The 17,397-nt window shown below is 38.0% G+C and overlaps 1 protein-coding gene across 2 annotated transcripts in view; it reads left to right on the top strand.

Annotated features, from left to right (window-relative positions):
* IL31RA (interleukin 31 receptor A) overlaps positions 1-9,826 on the top strand; it is a 34,549-nt gene extending 24,723 nt beyond the window's left edge. For both annotated transcript variants that reach the window (XM_063423315.1, XM_063423316.1), the window contains exons 12-16: positions 119-265; positions 2,207-2,347; positions 3,536-3,629; positions 5,479-5,557; positions 6,386-9,826. In XM_063423315.1, the coding sequence (XP_063279385.1) occupies positions 119-265; positions 2,207-2,347; positions 3,536-3,629; positions 5,479-5,557; positions 6,386-6,985 (1,061 nt within the window). In that variant the 3' untranslated portion in view covers positions 6,986-9,826. The remainder of the gene's footprint in view (positions 1-118; positions 266-2,206; positions 2,348-3,535; positions 3,630-5,478; positions 5,558-6,385) is intronic.
* The last annotated feature ends 7,571 nt before the right edge of the window (positions 9,827-17,397 follow it).

The following is a 17,397-nucleotide window of genomic DNA, read 5'->3' on the forward strand; positions in this document are numbered from 1 at the left end:
TATTTTCTTTCATATGTTTCCCCTAATGTTACTGGTATATGTAAAATAACAGAGGTGGATAACACTGGGTACACTGACTATTTTACTACTTTTGCTATTTCCTAATGTTTCTCTGTAGAGCCATCAGAAGGACCTGTGGCTGATACAGGCATTCTGGGGAAAAACGAAGTCACAGTAACGTGGAATGAGATTTCAAAGGCTAAAAGAAATGGATTTATCACTAACTATACAATATTTTATAAGCCTGAAGACGGAAAAGAATTGAGTAAGTATACATCAAACAACAATACTTTCAACAGGGTTATGAAATTTTCAAACTGTCTTCCATCTTGACACACCTTTGAAGTCAATGGAAAAATTCATGACAGGAGTAGAGGAGCTAAAATATATTGGAGAATCATAGATTCTGTGTGAATTCATAGATCTTAAGGGTTCAGTGAATATAATGTAAGTTTCATGCATATCCTTGGAAGGATATGCCTTCAGCTTCTGGAAAAGTATGGTAGAAATTTTCCGTTAAAATATTTTTACTGTCAATTTTATATTAAAAGCAAATTTGGAAATAACAGTTAAATAAGCTCCCAAGAAATAGTTTCTTTGGAGATTGTTTTAGATCAGTTTCTTCAGATGTGTTTGATTTTGTGTGCTTGTCATTGTTTTTCTGGTCTGGAGGCTGGTAGCACAAATTTGAGCATACCTCTAATCTCTGCCTCAGGAGCAGTGTCCATACAATCTTGCTGTGTAATGGTATCTGTTCAAAACTTCTTTAGTTTAACTCTTAGCAGAAGCTTTCATGAAAAGTGTTTGAGTGACTTAAATTTTTCTTGCTATATAGTTTAAGAAGAACCTGTTGGGTCATTCAGTGCTTCAGAATTGGGTTTTTTCCTCCCTTTTTTAGATATCATTGTTACCAGGCACCTAACACAATTTCTTTTGCACAGTTTGCAGACTTACAAATATTGTGATTCTTGTTTCTTATGGTTATCCTGTTCAGACCCAGGGCAAGAGTATTCCTGGTAGTTTTTAAATGTGAAAGAGAAAGCTAATTATTTCTGTCAGATATAGTCATCTGCACACAGTTTTTCCTACTGTGTCTGTTTCTGAGTAATTTAGTGCAGGGTCATCTGTGAGACGTGGAGCCTCATGTTACAGAGCTGTATTTCTCCATATTACTTGTAAATGTAAAGCAGACTGTGTCCTTTTAAGGACTTCAGATTGTTTTCTTTAGAAAATTACTTGTAAATACCAATGAAAGGGAGTTGAATTTAAATGGCAAAACATGATGTACTGATATTTTTGAGGCTTCTCTGATGTTATGTGTTCTTGATAATAGTAGAACATGGGGGTGTGTGCCAAGGTGACTTCACTGATGGTCTTTTAACTCTAGAACTTCTGTTTCCCACCCTTGACCTAAGAGAAACTCAGTTTACTTTACCTTGGGACATATTGCAGCATAAGTGTTTCCTGAGTGTTTCTTGACAGAGCTGACTGAGGAAATGAGTTGCCTTTGTGCACCAGAAAATGTTTTAGTGACTGTAATTTCTTACATGAAGATGCATTTGGTACTGATAGTAGACATAGGATGATAGGATACATGCCCTGCTTAAAGAAATTTTAAGGTGAAGCACATTACATTAATTTCAATACTGGAGAATATATTGAAAACACTGAGTTCTCTTAACAAAAGTATTTTGAAACTTGGGAAAAAATTCCTGTTGATTTTGGCTTTCTGTTGACTTCATTGGGGTGGTATCCCAGTGCTGATAGATGACATTGTTTTGGATAATCAGTGTCTAACTGTGTGTAGTAGAAATATAGTTGAATTTCACAAGATACAGAAACTATTTGAAGTTCTTAATTTCCAAGCCAAATATTTTGAGGAGATAAAGTCCCCAAAGCACTGTTTTCGATGATAAATGGCAGGAAATTATAATTCACCTATCTTTGTAATTAGCAAAAATATTTGCATTTATTTTTAAAAGTAAATACTTTCAGGGTTTTGCCTCAAACTTTTAAGTACTACTGATAAATATTGTTTAGTAATTTAGGTTATGCATTTTAAAGGACTGGTAAGGTTGCTATGTATTTCAAATTACCTTTAAAATAGTTTGTGGTCTGCTATTGTAGAAGTTGGTAAATAAGTGTACAGTTCCCTGATCAAACATTACTTTTGTGTACTTACTGACATAAATCTTCTCCTAAAAAGATGAAACAGTGAACTTTGACGTTCTGCAATACAGACTGAAGTCCTTACAGGCTAATACACAATACACTGTTCGGGTCATGGCAAGCAACCAAGCTGGTGGAACCATTGGAGAGCCAAAAACCTTCAAGACTTTGAAACTGGGTAAGTAATAATCCAGGTTAGTTATTACTATTTTAAAAATTTGGCTTGGAAGTAAGAAATACAGGATTATTTCTGTTTAGGCATTTTGTTAGCTTCTATTTGTTTTAAAAGTAATGTTGAACAAAACAAGGAAGATTTGGCAACAGTAGTTGGATTTAACTTAATTTCACTAACAGTCTCACAGACTAAAAAAAATTCAGAAGTCAACCCCAAAAATCTTTATTTACTTGTGGAGTACTGTGATTGTTTGTGAAGCAACAGTGTGTATGCTATCAGCTGTGGGATGGGATGCCTAGCAGTTCATTAAAAAGTAGACTTTTCCATCTGAGAGATTTACAATAACCACACATTGTGTTGCACCTATTCTCATATGTCAGCTTAACTGATAAAGGAGTGCAGAGGTTGTGGCCAGTGAGTGTGTAGGGAAATATCTTTTCCTGTCTCTTACTATTGGTTTTAGCCAGATTTGAGAAGGAGATTGGTATGATGGCAGCAGATCAGAAGCTCAGACATTTCTTCATTTCAACTGGAAGAACATTCTCAGCCCACTCCTAAATGCCTCCAGTACTCTGGCACTTGGAAACAAAGTAAAAAAATAGCTCAGAAATCTGAGCAGTGTTTCAGTCAGAGTAACTGTAATTTTTTTTTTTTTAATTTAAAATCCATCTCCTGCACTTAATTTGCTATTTATCTTTTTGTAACTGGTAGAAGTGACACTGACCAGCAGATTTAGGTGAGAGTAGAATAACAGGTGACCAAGAGGTGGTAGAGTCTTTATCTAAGGTTGCTTTTAAAGGTTGGCATGGTGTGACCCTTTTCAGCCTGATCTAATTTTAAAATTGCATGAAGTTAACTACAGATATCCCCTCCAATCTAAATTACTGTGTGATTCTATTAAATAAAGGAAATTTTAAAATGTGATAAATCTGTTCCTACAACATCCTGGAAAGTCTCATCACAACTTGGTTTTCTGGCTCTGCAGCTTGTTGGATTCCAAATACTCATCTTTTGACTCATCACAGAATGGGTATCCTACAGTATTCTGAGTAATTCTGCCTAATTTTGACAGAGTTCTTTAGAATTGTGCTAATTGACTTGTGTATTAAAAATCAGCTGTCTTGAGGGAAAACCTGAAGAAATGACAATGTGGACTGATCGGTGTTTTTATTTCTTTGTTTTTGTCTAAAGATAAAGAGGATATCCTTTTTATTGCTCTACCTGTTGGGATGAGCATGTTGTGTCTGATAGGCCTTTGGATAACTTGTGTTCTGAAAAAACATGCGTGAGTATATTTTCTACTGTCTAAAACTGCGTGCAACCACATCAAATTAACTTGTAAAATGGGAATTTTTATTTATTTTGTAAATGCCTTTTTTGTGTTCAAAACCAATGTCCAAATAGAAAACAATCAATTGAAGTAATGAATAAATAAGTGTACAGGTTATACTTTCATGGCAGTTTATGGGCTATAGTCCAAAAATAAGTACTAATTTTAGAAAGTTTAGTAAATTGAAACAAAATAAATGAGAGAACATGTACATATCACATACATCAATTTATGTAAAATGCCATTTGCATTTCCATGGTGAGGGGAGCAAACTTAAAGTCAGTTTCTGAAAAATTAATTGTGCAAGAAATAAAGCTTTTTTTTTCCTAGACACTTTTAATATGCTAGGGTGGTACTAGGACATATTTCACATAGCCCCTATTTCTTTTCTTACCTATAACAATATGACTCTTACTAGTTTGGGATGCTTCCCTTGAGCTGCAAAGGAGTAAGGAAAAAAACCTAGAAGTTACACTGTGTGAAAACATTTGGATGCATGATCTTTGTGTATGGATTTTTATCTGTAAATGATTCATAATCCTTTCATCTGCTGTCATGGATGTCCCCTGACAGATTTTAAAGTTTTTTTCTCCAAGCATGGGGATCTGGTAACATTCCAAAGATGACTGTGAGGGTTTTTTTAAGGTTATAAAATATGCTTTTCTTCATAAGAAAAGTGACTGAGTTGTTTGGCTGATGAAAAGGTTGAAAAATCTGAACTCTTTTGGGGCATTCTGAGCTATTTGAACCAATACTGTTGTCAGGTGAAGCATCAGGTAATACATACAACTGAAACAGGAATTTCCATCCCTTTTACATCTTCATCTGTGTTGAGTATACTGAATTTTTTACAATAGTAAAAGCTATTTTTTTGATTCTGAAGAATACTTGGAGATGCAGTAGAATGTTTATATTACTGTGTAGGTCAAATTGCCACATGAAAAGTCAAGCTAAGGACTGGTTTTCACTCCCTTACCTCTCTACCCAGTGTCAGTGAGTGATTCAATGAGTGAGCATCGGTCATCTGTTGTTAATTTAGGAAGTCTAATGTAGCTCTAGTGTGGTGTAGTGCTATGGACACAGAACAAAGGTCATGTGAGGTGGCTTTTCACTGCAGAAACACCCTGAAAAATGATCACAACAGAATTTTTATACTGTCTTATTTTGGCATGCTCTTATTTCATATTCTATTTAATTGAGTAATGTAATGTAATAACATAATATATAATATAATAAATAGAATCTAATAAATAGAATCAAATCGAATAGAATAGAATAAAATAGAATAAAATAAATATAATAGGACATGATATAAGATATGATGATATGATATGACATATGATATGATATATGATATATATGATATATGATATATATGATATATATGATATATGATATGATTGATATTATATGATATATGGTATGGTATGAGATGAGATGAGATGAGATGAGATGAGATGAGATGAGATGAGATGAGATGAGATGAGATGAGATGAGATGATGATATGATATGATATGATATGATATGATATGATATGATATGATAGAATATAAGTGACTTTCATGAATTAATAGTTTTTCTGCAATGTCTCTGTAACCCAAGAGATCTTGTTGAGATCTTTAGTAATAAAAATTAATGTATGGTAAAACAATTTCATTGAAAAACATTGTGTTGATATAGAAAATACTTCCTTTGTGTAAGTTTGACACTTTAGCAGTATTTGGAATTTCTGGTGATTTGTTAATTTTATTTTAATAATTTACTTCTTTCATAATTTGGCTAAAATTCCTTTCTCAATTATAGATTTAAAAAGGTTTGCTGGCCTGATATACCAAATCCTGAAGAGAGCCTTGCAGTGGAATGGCCTTTTTCTCCATCTGTGGTAATAGTTGGAATTTTATGCATTAAAAAAGGGATCAAATTGAGAGAAAAGAAATCCTTTTCTAGCATTTTATGAATAATCCCCCTCCCATTTTATTGAGTTCTATTCTTCTTTTTAAGTGCTGCAAAATGCTCTTTATAATATTCCAAAGCAATAGAGAAGGTGCATCTTCATAACATATATTCATCTAATTCTTATAGGATATTGAGAAATAATGTTTTGAAGTCACAAAGTGGTTGGTGGACATTGTTCATTTAAGAAACTAAATTAAATTTGCACAGGCTATTGACTCTATTAAATCAGGTTTCCACATCTGCATACCTCGTCCCTTCTCCACAAAAAATGTATTGCAATGTATAGTAAGATTTGGTATATGGTTGTATTAACAGTTCTGTCTTTTTTATTTCTTGAATATTTATTCCTTATTGAAGTTTTGACGTTTATTTGAATGGAGTGGAGTTGATCAGGTTTACACAGAAAGTGTAATTTGTGGATAAATGGGATTTAAACTTTTTTGTCAAAAATGTCTGGTTAGATTAGAAATAATGGACACAATCCAAACCTGATTCTGAGCCTTCACTGAGCTTATTATTTCATTAAGCATAAAAAACCTAATATGAAAGTGTTTAGCAAATAGACAGAATAACACTGCTTTTTTAAGTAGTCGTTCACATGTAACTGCATCCTATCTGAAGTGCACATGAACTCTTTACTAGTCTGAAATTACGAGTCAAAAGGAGCTCAAATAGCAATAATTTATTTTAAAAAAATACCTGATGCATTATGTGACTCTTTATAACTCCGCAATTTATCTCTTTGTACTTTCAGAATAATTCATTCTTGAAGAGAGTGTCATCTCAGGCTAAAACTGTAGACTTTGAAGACATAAATGTTTTGGAATATTGTTCTCCTGAAGAAAGTCAGGAAGGATCACTACTAATAAATTGTGAAAACCATGTTTCTGAATGTACTGATATTAATCAAAAAGGCATAACTAACAGAGATGAGAAGATACTGCATAATGAAGAAAATGAAGTTGCTAAATGTTTTTCCCCATCCATGTCCTATATACTTACTGAACAATTTACCAGAAGTCAAATGCATTCAGCTTTGATACCAGTGGAAAAAGTCCAACCCGTAGAAATGGTGGCAAATGATTTGTGTGGATCCCAACAGAATCCAATTAAAAATGAAGAAAATGAGGATGAAGAAGTTTTAAAGCTGGAAGATTTCAGTGAAAAGCCACTGTTCAATCCATACCTTAAAAATTCAGTTAAAACAAGGGAATTTCTTGTTTCTGAGACCTTGCCAGAACCCAGTACGGATGAATGCAAAAGCCAGTCAAGTGTCTTGCCTCCTTTTCAACCAAATCTTCCAGGACAATCCTACATAACACTGGACATGTTCAGGCTGGCCAAAGCTCAGTAGTGTGAGAAAGCTCCATCCTACAATCCACCTGTGAGACACGCCTTTGCCACTGCTGCTCATTCTCATGTTATAACATGGCTGATCTCAGTTAATTTGGATGGGAACACCCTCTTCCTTCAAACAGCTGTGAAGTAATTCTTTACACTGTGTGTGTACATGTCACAGTTCACTTTCAGTGTGGATGTTTGGGGTTTTTGTTGGTTTCTGTTTTTTTGTTTTGGTGTTTTTGTTTGTTTTCTTGGTGGTTTGTTTTTTTTTTTTTTTTTTTTTTTTTTAACCAGGCATGCCAGTAATGAAGCAGAAGAAGTAGCTTTTGTTATATCTTCTTAGTTCTTCTGTATCAACCTGCTGAAACAAACTGATACTTGCTGCAGGAGCATCCAGCAGTACAAGCAGCTCATGTCTTCCTCCTCACACAACCATTTCCCAAGGCTCAGCTCTGATGGGGAAACATGGGCACACTTGAAGAGTCAGAATCTGCCAAATCCTTCCTTCACTTACATGAAACGGAACTACTGTCCTGTTCTTATTTCCCTTGATTGTATTTTATCTGGTTTTATGTATCATGTTTCTCTTGTTTTACAAAGATTTTCTGGATTTCAGTAGTTGTCTTTTTGTATCCTGACTCTTGAATTAATAGTTTGGCTTATAGTTTCTTGTCTTTAATGAGAGTATACTTGTTATGTTATCTGTGTTTTGGAAAATACATTTGCTTGCTGTGTTGCTTCCTTTCCTTTCTCATATTTTTAATAGTCCTCAGCATTTTGTGCTGTTTTTGTTTCTCCTGTTTGTTTCCTCCTTTAAAAAACTGCTTGCTGCAGGATAGCTTCTTATCTTCTTGTTCCTTTTCTTCTAATTTATTTCAATTAAAAACTGCATTTCCCGGTTGAGATTTTGGTATTTTGAACTGAAAAAAAATCAGCTCAATATGTCATCTTGTTTTAGAATAAGCACTGAGTTAGGAAGTTATTTTTCAGGGAGGTAATGAAAAAACACTTAAGTCTATAAAATCTTCCCAGATATTTTCTGGTAATTGATTTAATATTAAGTATTTCTACATTAAGGGTATAATTTTGTTATTTGTTTTATGTTTTTGTTAAGTCGTAAATCAAATTACAGTTTCCATTTTACAAATAAGCAATTAAGCAGTAAAACAATCACACTAATTTTTTAACAAGAAAGAGGCCATTATGGTAAAACTTTTACTGGAGTAATCTGCTAAATAACAGCTTTAAAAAGATGGAGAGTCTAAGTAAGTATTAGAAGGGGGTGTTCAGTATGTCACATATGGGGGATATGGTAATTTTAAGACTATGAACTATTTTTTGCAGTATTTAGAGGCTTGATGTCATCACTCTTGTTTGCACAAGATTGTAGTTTGCACAATTGCAGATTTCTTCCAGGGTAAAAAAAAGATACAGGAGTTATGGGGATAGAAAAATGAGAGACAAATGTGAATAGGATTAGAAAGCCTTTCCTTTCTGTGCAGGAAGAGGAGTGGAAGAACGGAAAATATATTGTATTGAGGAGGGTGAGCCTTTCCCTGGATGCAGTGACTATTACTTGCATTGTTTTGGGAGAAACAGTGTAAAGTTTTGCATTTAGGATCTTTTTCTATAGTTTGGAAGCTACTTTAACTTAGAACAATGTTCCTCTAGTTGGCAAGAAAGGAAGGGAAAACAATTTCTGCAAATGTTCGTTATCCAGCAACACTAATTTCCACCTCTCATGTTTGTTGGATCACTTTGTCAGTCACAGTGCTCCAAGATGAAATGCATGTATGTTTGCTCTTATAAGCCCTTGCTTACTTAGGTAAGTCATACTCTGAAATTAGGACAAAGCTTTGGTTAGGTCAGTGCTTTTTTCTGCTGCTTCAGTTGGTTCTGGACTTCTGACTCACAGCCACATTGTTGTCTCTCCAGTCTCAAGAACTCACTGATTCCATCACAGCAATTTTTTCCCTTAAATGTCAGTGTTTGTTTAATATCACAATATATAAAAATAAACATATGCAGAGATATTTGGGCCTTTCTAGGAATTGTTTAGCAGCCATATGAAAGCTGCATATTCCGAGTTGCATGTTTGAGACAGGTAAAAAGTGAAAATAATGCAACCTTTAAGGGATCATTAGAAAAAAGAGGCTCTTCCTGGGTGGCCTGTGTAGGTTATCCTTGTAACAATTCTTAGGTTCTGGAGGGTGAGTATATCCTTCTTTTTTATCCCCCTTTACCTTCCCTACTGATATTCTGCTTTTCTCTCCTCATTTTTCTGCTTCCCTTCCCCATTATTTTCTCAGAAAAAGCAAAATGCTAGAAGTGGGCTCAATACATTCCAGAAAATAAGGCTGCCTTTTGCTTTGGAATGAAAGCTTCTTGCACTTGGTTTGTTTTGCATTGGGAATTGTACTCTTTCTCACCTTTTGCAATTTGTCTTTCAAACTAACACTGTGAACCATTAAAAAATTAAAACTGAGAAAAGGTGTAATTTTTTTTATTGATTTATACTAAACACACCATTTAGATATTTTGGCTTTTCATATTCACATAGAATAGGTCTCATTTTGGACTGCTGTTTATAGGGTCACAAGAGAGGGGGTTTCGGTCATAGTAGCTTTCTACACCCACAATTTGAGTCAGTAACTTTTTTTGAATGGTCAACAACAAAAAATATTATTCCACTTGGGTTGTTATTCAGGCAAGAAAAATAAGTTTCCAAGTCAGATTGTTAATGAAACAGGTACTTGTTAGACAGCCCTTATTCCTGGGAGCAGACAGTAGTCTGAAAAAATCAGTAGGAGCTTCTTGGAGTCCGGGGCATTCCTCTGGCTGCCCCGAGGGGTCTGGGACCCTGGCACAGAGCCCAAAACAACACTGGCTTTGATCTCAGCCCATGGGAAGAATTACCAACATTGCATGAAGAATTACAAACCATGAGAGTGTGAAAAAAATAGTAGTTTAGTTTGTCACAGGGTGAAAATGCAGAGTTTGGGATTTTTAGAATGGAGGTTGGGAAGCCAAGATGGAGGAATCAGGGCATTGTCCTATTCTTTCTCTTCTTCTTCAGACTCCATCTTCTGCTGTGCCAGGGCACACAAGATTGGTTTAGGTAGCACTTACATGTTTAGAAGAGGTATGAATTAATTGGTATAGAATTGTAAATGAAAATACGTTGTAGAAGATGGTTGGGTCAGAGAACTGGTAGAAAAAGGTCTGGGACCTCCTGAGCAGGGGGAGCCCAGCCCTTGCTCACCTCTGCAGAAGGATGCTTCACAGGGCAGAGAGATAACAGAGAGATAAAGAATAGTAACCAGCTTTGGAAACATGAGCTTGTTGACTTTGTCCTCCTTTTCTGGTTCGGGCGCAGGGCTTTCAGGAAGAAAAACTCAAAACTCACACATCTTGGGAAAAATCAGCCCTGAGAGGAGCTCAGCCCAGGTGCTGTTTGTCAAGGCTGAGGACTAATGAGCATTTCTCAGACTATAGTGTGGGCTGGTGAAGGAGTGTGGGGTGCACCAGCACAATCCCCCCCATTACTAAATTCAGCCTTCCGGGGCATGGTACCCAAGGCAGCACTACAGCCTTGGGACAGAATAACAGGAAAGCTGTCCCGTGGAAAAGGACCTGGGGGTGCTGTGCCAGCAGCTGAACATGAGGCAGCAGTGCCCAGGGGGCCAAGAAGGCCAAGGGCATCCTGGCCTGGCTCAGCAGTGGTGTGGCCAGCAGGGCCAGGGCAGGGATTGTCCCCTGTGCTGGCACTGGTGAGGCCACAGCTCGAGTGCTGTGTGCAGGGCTGGGCCCTCAGTGCAGGACAGACCCTGAGGGGCTGCAGTGAGTCCAGAGAAGGGCAGGGCAGTGGGGAAGGGTCTGCAGCACCAGGGCTGTGAGCAGCAGCTGAGGGAGCTGGGGGTGTTCATCCTGGAGAAAAGGAGGCTCAGGGGAGACCTTGTCACTCTCTACAACTGCCTGAAAGGAGGCTGTGACCAGGTGGGATTTGGCCTCTTCTCCCAATTAACAAGTGGTAGGATAAGAGGAAGTGACCTGAAGCTGTGACAGGGAGGGTTTAGACTGGATGTTAGGACAGATTTTCCATCAAAAGGCTTGTCAAGCACTGAGCCAGGCTGCTCAGGGAAGTGTTGAAGTCACTAACCTGGGGGTATTTAAAAGATGTGTGGATGTGGCTCTTGGGGACCAAGTGAAGTGGTGAACTTGGCAGTGCTGGGTTGGATTCTATGACCTTACATTTACCTTCCAGCCTGAAGAGGTCCGTGATTATACAGGGCACATTCAAAACATAATCCACTTTATTGATGTTACTTTTTTCCCCAGGGCAGAAAGGCACTGAGAACTTAATGAGATCTGAAATCTGATCAGACTTTTTGTAGGTGCACCCATGCATACCATTCCTAAACACAAAGATTACATTAGAATTACCTCTTTGCTTTTCTAACCTACCCAACACACTGATTTCTTGCTTCTTCAGAGCTTCTTTTCAGCTAGTTGTCCATTACTTGTATTAGTACTTGATCTCCCCTCCAGCTTCTTTCTTGTCTCCCTAATGGTTTTTAGACCCTACATGAGGAGCTGTTCAGCTACCACATATTTATTATGCATCCTTACTGTGAGAAGAAAATATGTTGCACATTCACAGTTAAGCTCAAGTGCTCTCACTTTCTTTCTCTACTGTTTGCAGAAGCATAACACCTCCAGATATAGAGTTTTACGAGAAGCACTTGGCCCTGTCACTGCTGCAAGGTGGTGTAGCTTCATCAGAAGTGCTGCAGTTTATGCATATATACTCATATATCACATGCATATACATATATTCATCCATATAACTACACTGATTCCTTTGAGATCTGCCTGTTGAATTGTGTGTGTACAGCTGAGCATATTCATGTGTGCACAAGCCTGAGCCTAGACACAGTGAGTTGTGTTAATTAATCTAGTTACCCACAGAGAAGGAAGTTATGTGATTTATATTGCTGCATAATGTCATTCGCCAGCACAGATAGTGTTACAGTCTGCTTCACTGCTGGGATCTCTGCTTTGTGTTGTGCATGGAGTCCAGCATAAGAGCCCACAAGGTCCTGGTCCTCGACCAGAAACCCTAGCCCATGTTTGTGCTGTATCTGTTGCTTTTAGATCGATGTTCCTTGTTTCTGAGTTTCCTGTGTGAGGAGGTGGCTCCCTCCATTCACAGTCCAGTGCAAACCAACCCTTGGACAGCCTGGATGCTCAGGAAGCTTTAGACACACAGAGGGTCAAGTCCAGAGCTACAGGGCAGGGGTATCATCCATTGATCCCGTGGTAGAAGTAATTGCTAAGATCAATAATAAAATAACAACTTTGATGCCTTGTGATTGCAGCAGTGCTAGGCAAGGCAGCTCTCATGGGTAGGTTGAGTAGATCTGTGCAGACACAATGACCTTAGGGTATTAATACCGGGGTAGGTATCATACATTTTAAAATGACACTGTGAGGCTGGGCAGAACAAATGTCAGAGATCACGCTCTGGGCAGCCTCAGATGAACTGTGGTGCACATATTGTGATGTGGTCATGAGAGCAGGGTTTGGTCTGGTGTTTGTTTGCAACTGAATGGTACCAAATCCTTTGGCCTTACGTTGTCAGGGATTAGAAATATTGCAAGAGAAGATAATGAGTCAACTGAAGCTCTATCTCAAAGGAATATCATAGTTTAATTTTGAATGCTCCCTTGATAATTTATAGTAGAAGAGCTTTAAGAGGGGTTTCATGTGTTGGATTGTAAGATTTTAGCTTTGCTCATCTAGATGTCAAAATACAAAATACCAAGGATTCAATAGCAGTGTTAGGGACGTAGTTTGTGTAGCAAGCAGTGCAAATCTAAATCTCAGTGGTCACACAAAACACTGTTTTGAATAAAAAGATCATGCTTGTTAGGATTGTAAGAGGTAATTTGTGAATGCTTACTCAGTAGCTTTATCTTCTGCTAGTAGCTATTCTGAAACAGTCAGATATGATATCCTGCTGAAGGTCACTCAAAAATAACACATAGAGCTTACATACCATAAATTATTTGAGGCTATATGAAAGCTGCTTCTAAACAGATGAAATGGATAGTAATTAAACTAATGCCTGAGTTGTTTTGCTCTTGTATCAATCGGCTGCAAAGATAGTGGAAGTTTTGCTCTACTGCTCTGTGTTAATGTCTGACACATTGATAACAGGAAGCAAGGCATATTCTCACTGCAGGTGAGTCTTGAGCCCATCAGAATATGAGCTGATTGCAAGTACAGGTAGTTGTTAATTGCAGCCTCTTCTCTCTCCCGGCATGACAAAAGTAAAATATACAGTGATCTTGTGGTGTTTCTGAAGAAAGGCTGGAAAGTGTGCTACTCTTGCCTCCTTGCATAACTAAAGAAATTTATATGTCCTGTGAACAAAGGATGACATTTGTAAGCAGAGCTGGAAAAAGTAATTAAGCATTGATTTTGTAGCATGACCTACTATTTAATAAACAGTATGCATTAAGCATACTGTCTATTAGATGTATTTATTCCAAAGTACTGTTTGTACTCTTCTCACGTATGTGTTGTGTTTTGCAGTCTGAGAATTCATGAGGAAGGCTCTAGGCAAAATAGATTTCATCTGAAAATTTCATCTGTTATGTCCTTCTTTCTTCTACTTTGCAGATCTTTTTTTCTCAGTATTTGACAAAAATGTAATTATTCTAGTGAACTTGGACTAATTTTCCTGCTCTTTTACTGGCTTTCTAATGATTATTTTGTTTGCCCTTTTTCTCAAGAGTAAATAGTCGTTTTACTGCTGCCTCACTGCTTAATTAAGAACTACTGTTTTATCTAATTCTCTTGAACTGAGAGCATGAAGAGTTACAATCAAAAAATGGGAACAGATGTTTGACTAACACATTCTTCTGTGAACTGAGATTCTCAAAATACATCAATTTTCAAGAATATCAAAACATGAATAGAAACAGATGTGCATACTTCTGCTGTAGATTTATCCCCTCAGTATCCTAATAGGACACTTGAAAAGTAAACAGTGTGATTACTTAGTGCTGCCTGTTTGCAGCAGACTGGAGAAAAGATTAATGGCTGGAAACAACTGAAGTGTGTGTTCAGTGCAGGGAACAGGGCAAGTTCTGGGTAGGTGGTGCAGCCACTGCTCCACTCCCCACCCACTGGAGCCTCTGGCCCAGCCCCAAAGTGGCCACCAAGCCACAGCCCCCCACTCCCCTGCCGCACAACTTCTTTTTTTCAAAGCCTGTGTTATTTAAAATTGGAGTTTGCTAAGTGAGTGCTTTGTGAAGTGCTTTACTTTAATTGGATGCTGCTTTAAAATTTACCAAGTGCTTTTTTCTTTAAAGTTTGCAAATAAAATTTGCTATTCAACCTCCTGGGAAGTTTGTTGTCTTCTGAGGGTGTTGAAATACTGCAGCCCTTTCAAACACTCGTGGAGTGAGGTTGGGGCATGACACCATTCCTGTGCTGTACTTCCTTCAGCTCTTGAAAGAGACAAGTGTAGAAAAGGCTCTCACCAGACAGAAAGGGGCACAGTTCCAGTCATGTGTCTAACTTTACCTGAGAGGTTCATACTCCAGGCTGTCCTGAGATGCCCCGACTACAGATTATGGATGTCCTTTCCCAGGGTCCTGAATTAGTCAGGTTATTCAAGTGAGCTTTGGGAGCATGGAGGAGGGTGGAGGGCTAGCCCACATTTGCTGTGCTGGGGTTGAGGATTCTTGGAGAGTTGCCCAGTGGGTGCTCAGTAACAGAACAGAACATCTAAGGCTGCAGTGGGCTTGTTTCCCCATTCAAGCTGTCAAAGACACTATGCTAGCTATAATATGGTGGTTTATATTTTAAAAGTGCTGCTTTAACATTGACTAGTCCTATTGCGTAGTGAGGTCAAGACTTTTGAGTTTGAATGTCTCTACCAGTATCTTTCTCAGCCTCTTTAGGCTGCCTTGGCTCCCAGGCACTGCTCAACCCCACACTGACAGAGTAGCAAGTCTGCTGGAGCCAACTAGTGTATTGTTTCAATTTCAGTGCATGACCTGATAGAACTGAAGTCTCTGAGTAGTTATTTCTTGGAAAAGGAGCCTTATTTGTGTTTCCTGGATTGTCATTGCTGTGCTCAGAATGCAGCAGTAACCTTGCCAAGGCTAACTTCTGCAGTACTACATGAACAGCTGCAGGTCTAATGGAATTTAACAAAGTAACACTTTTCATAATCACAGAAAGATTATGCAAGAGTATGTATCAGAGACAATGAGCATGAGATTATAATCACAGTTAATGCTCTGGATGTCCACTTAGACCATCACTGATCTAAACAGAACACTTTATTCTGAAGCAAGAGAGTATAAAAAACTTTCTAAAATGTTACTATAGTAAATTATGTCCTAATGCAAGAAATTGCTTCATTATACCAAATGAGCCCAGCATGATTCTGCAGTGAATCTTCTCATAGCCAGTGTCTGTTAATTCTGGACATGGACTCTATGTTTTATTTCTGTTACTGTCTTAAACAGAGAGAGGGTTTGAGCTGGGAGGGGGTTTACTTTTTCTTTTTCCTGTTTGGTTATGTTTTGTTCCTTTTTAGTGTAGGTATTTATGCCAGCATCAATAGTTTATGAGCTACTTATGAGATATTTTTATTTACAAAGTATGTTTCTAAATCCTCTGAACACAAAAATGTTTGAGCACTGGGGGATGGTGTCTTTGCTTTGAACGTAAAGCTTTTTTGTCACTAGCATACTGCCTAGAAATGTTCATAACCAGCAGTGCTTGTGGACTGCTGCCTTTACTGCCTGCTTCTCTTTCCCATGACCTTACACCTCCTTCAAACATGCTCCATGCATTTGCTCTCATCTCTAGCTTTTTGTTTTGTTTTGTTTTATAGTTTGGCTCACAGAGAGGCTTGGACTGTTGCTTGTCTTTAGAGACTGCGTCTCTCTTTTGCTTTTGCTTTTATTTTCTGGAGAGCTTACTGGCTTTTACACTTCTGATGAAAGGCTTCTACAATTTTTGGGCCAGAAAAGGTTATCCAACATCTGATCTACAAGGAAGCAGGGGAGTGTTGAATCATTTTGGGTGAAAAGGAACACGCAGGCGTTTAGATTTTGCTATTTTTCATCTTTCTTCCAGCACACAGGGCTGGTTCTCTGTTCTTAAGTACTGTCTTTTTTAAGTAAAGGACAATCCTGGCAATAATCTGAGCATTACATCTCCTAATGCACTATGGTGAGAGGGAGAGGAGATGCCTGAGCTCTAATAGGGTTTGACCCCATCCTTTGCTGCCATCCCTTTTTACCTTTCCTGTGCACATTCCCACTCCCCCAGTCCCATAGTCTTGATGCAAAGCTACTAATAAAATTGCTGTGAAATTACTTAAGTCTTGGGTTTATTAGCAGTCTGCTAGTTTATAGACATGGGCCAGGTTCCTGATCTAAGGTAGGAGCAAGGTAGCTCATTTCTCAGGGAGTGAGCTGTCTCATAGGATGGGAACACAGCTGTGCAGGGTAAATCACTCAAGTGCCCCTGCTTGACTTGTCTCCAGCTGGTGGCTGTTCTGCTCCCATGACTGAGGTTTAATTTTGTAAGGATTGATTTTTTCTTTAATGATAACTAGAGTTATCATTAAAGAGCTAACTAAAGTTTATTAAAGTCATTAAAGGGCTAACTAGAGTTTCTTTCTGGAGCCACATGGTTGTGCAAGGTAGCTCTGTTTATTCGAGTTTTAATGGCCAAGTCTGAGTTTCACTGCCTTTAAAGGAATTTATACTCTGTCAGTGTTTATTTTTGGTGTTTCTATGCTGACATTTTTATTTAAGCTAGTCCACATGCTGCACTCTCACAGAGTCTGACCTTTTTCCTGCATTACAGTCAACTTAATTTTAAAGGCTGATACAAGATGCCTTATTCTTCAAGCTCACAAAATGATTCAATTTGCTTCCATTTACAGATGTGTATCTATGCATTATCTATCTAACTGGCATTAATTTATATAAATAAGTAAAATGGAGAGGCTTTCTGACACGTGCAAGAATGTTAATATTTCACTTAAGGAGGATAATCCAGCAGACAGAGGAATGAAAACACATGCAGCAAATGGAGCATAATGGGGATGTGCTAGAAGAGCTGAGCCCTGAGCAGGCTCTGGAGACATCTGCTATTGCCCTGGGCTATTTGGTAAGCTCTGGTGTCAGAGACAAGAAGGTGGGGAGGGAAGGAGGGACACTCTTCCTTCGGAAAGTTTCGTGTAATATATGATAAAGGACAGTCCGAGTATGTTTTAAAGTTTATTACAGTGCCTCCATTTAGGAAAGTTGCCCTAGTACCAGAATAGCACCCTTGCCTGGTCCACAGCCAAGTCCTGAGCCATGTGGGGAGAGGCCCTGTGCATGGTGG

The sequence above is a fragment of the Prinia subflava genome, chromosome Z, assembly GCF_021018805.1.
Source record: "Prinia subflava isolate CZ2003 ecotype Zambia chromosome Z, Cam_Psub_1.2, whole genome shotgun sequence".
Taxonomy (NCBI): Eukaryota; Metazoa; Chordata; class Aves; order Passeriformes; family Cisticolidae; genus Prinia; species Prinia subflava.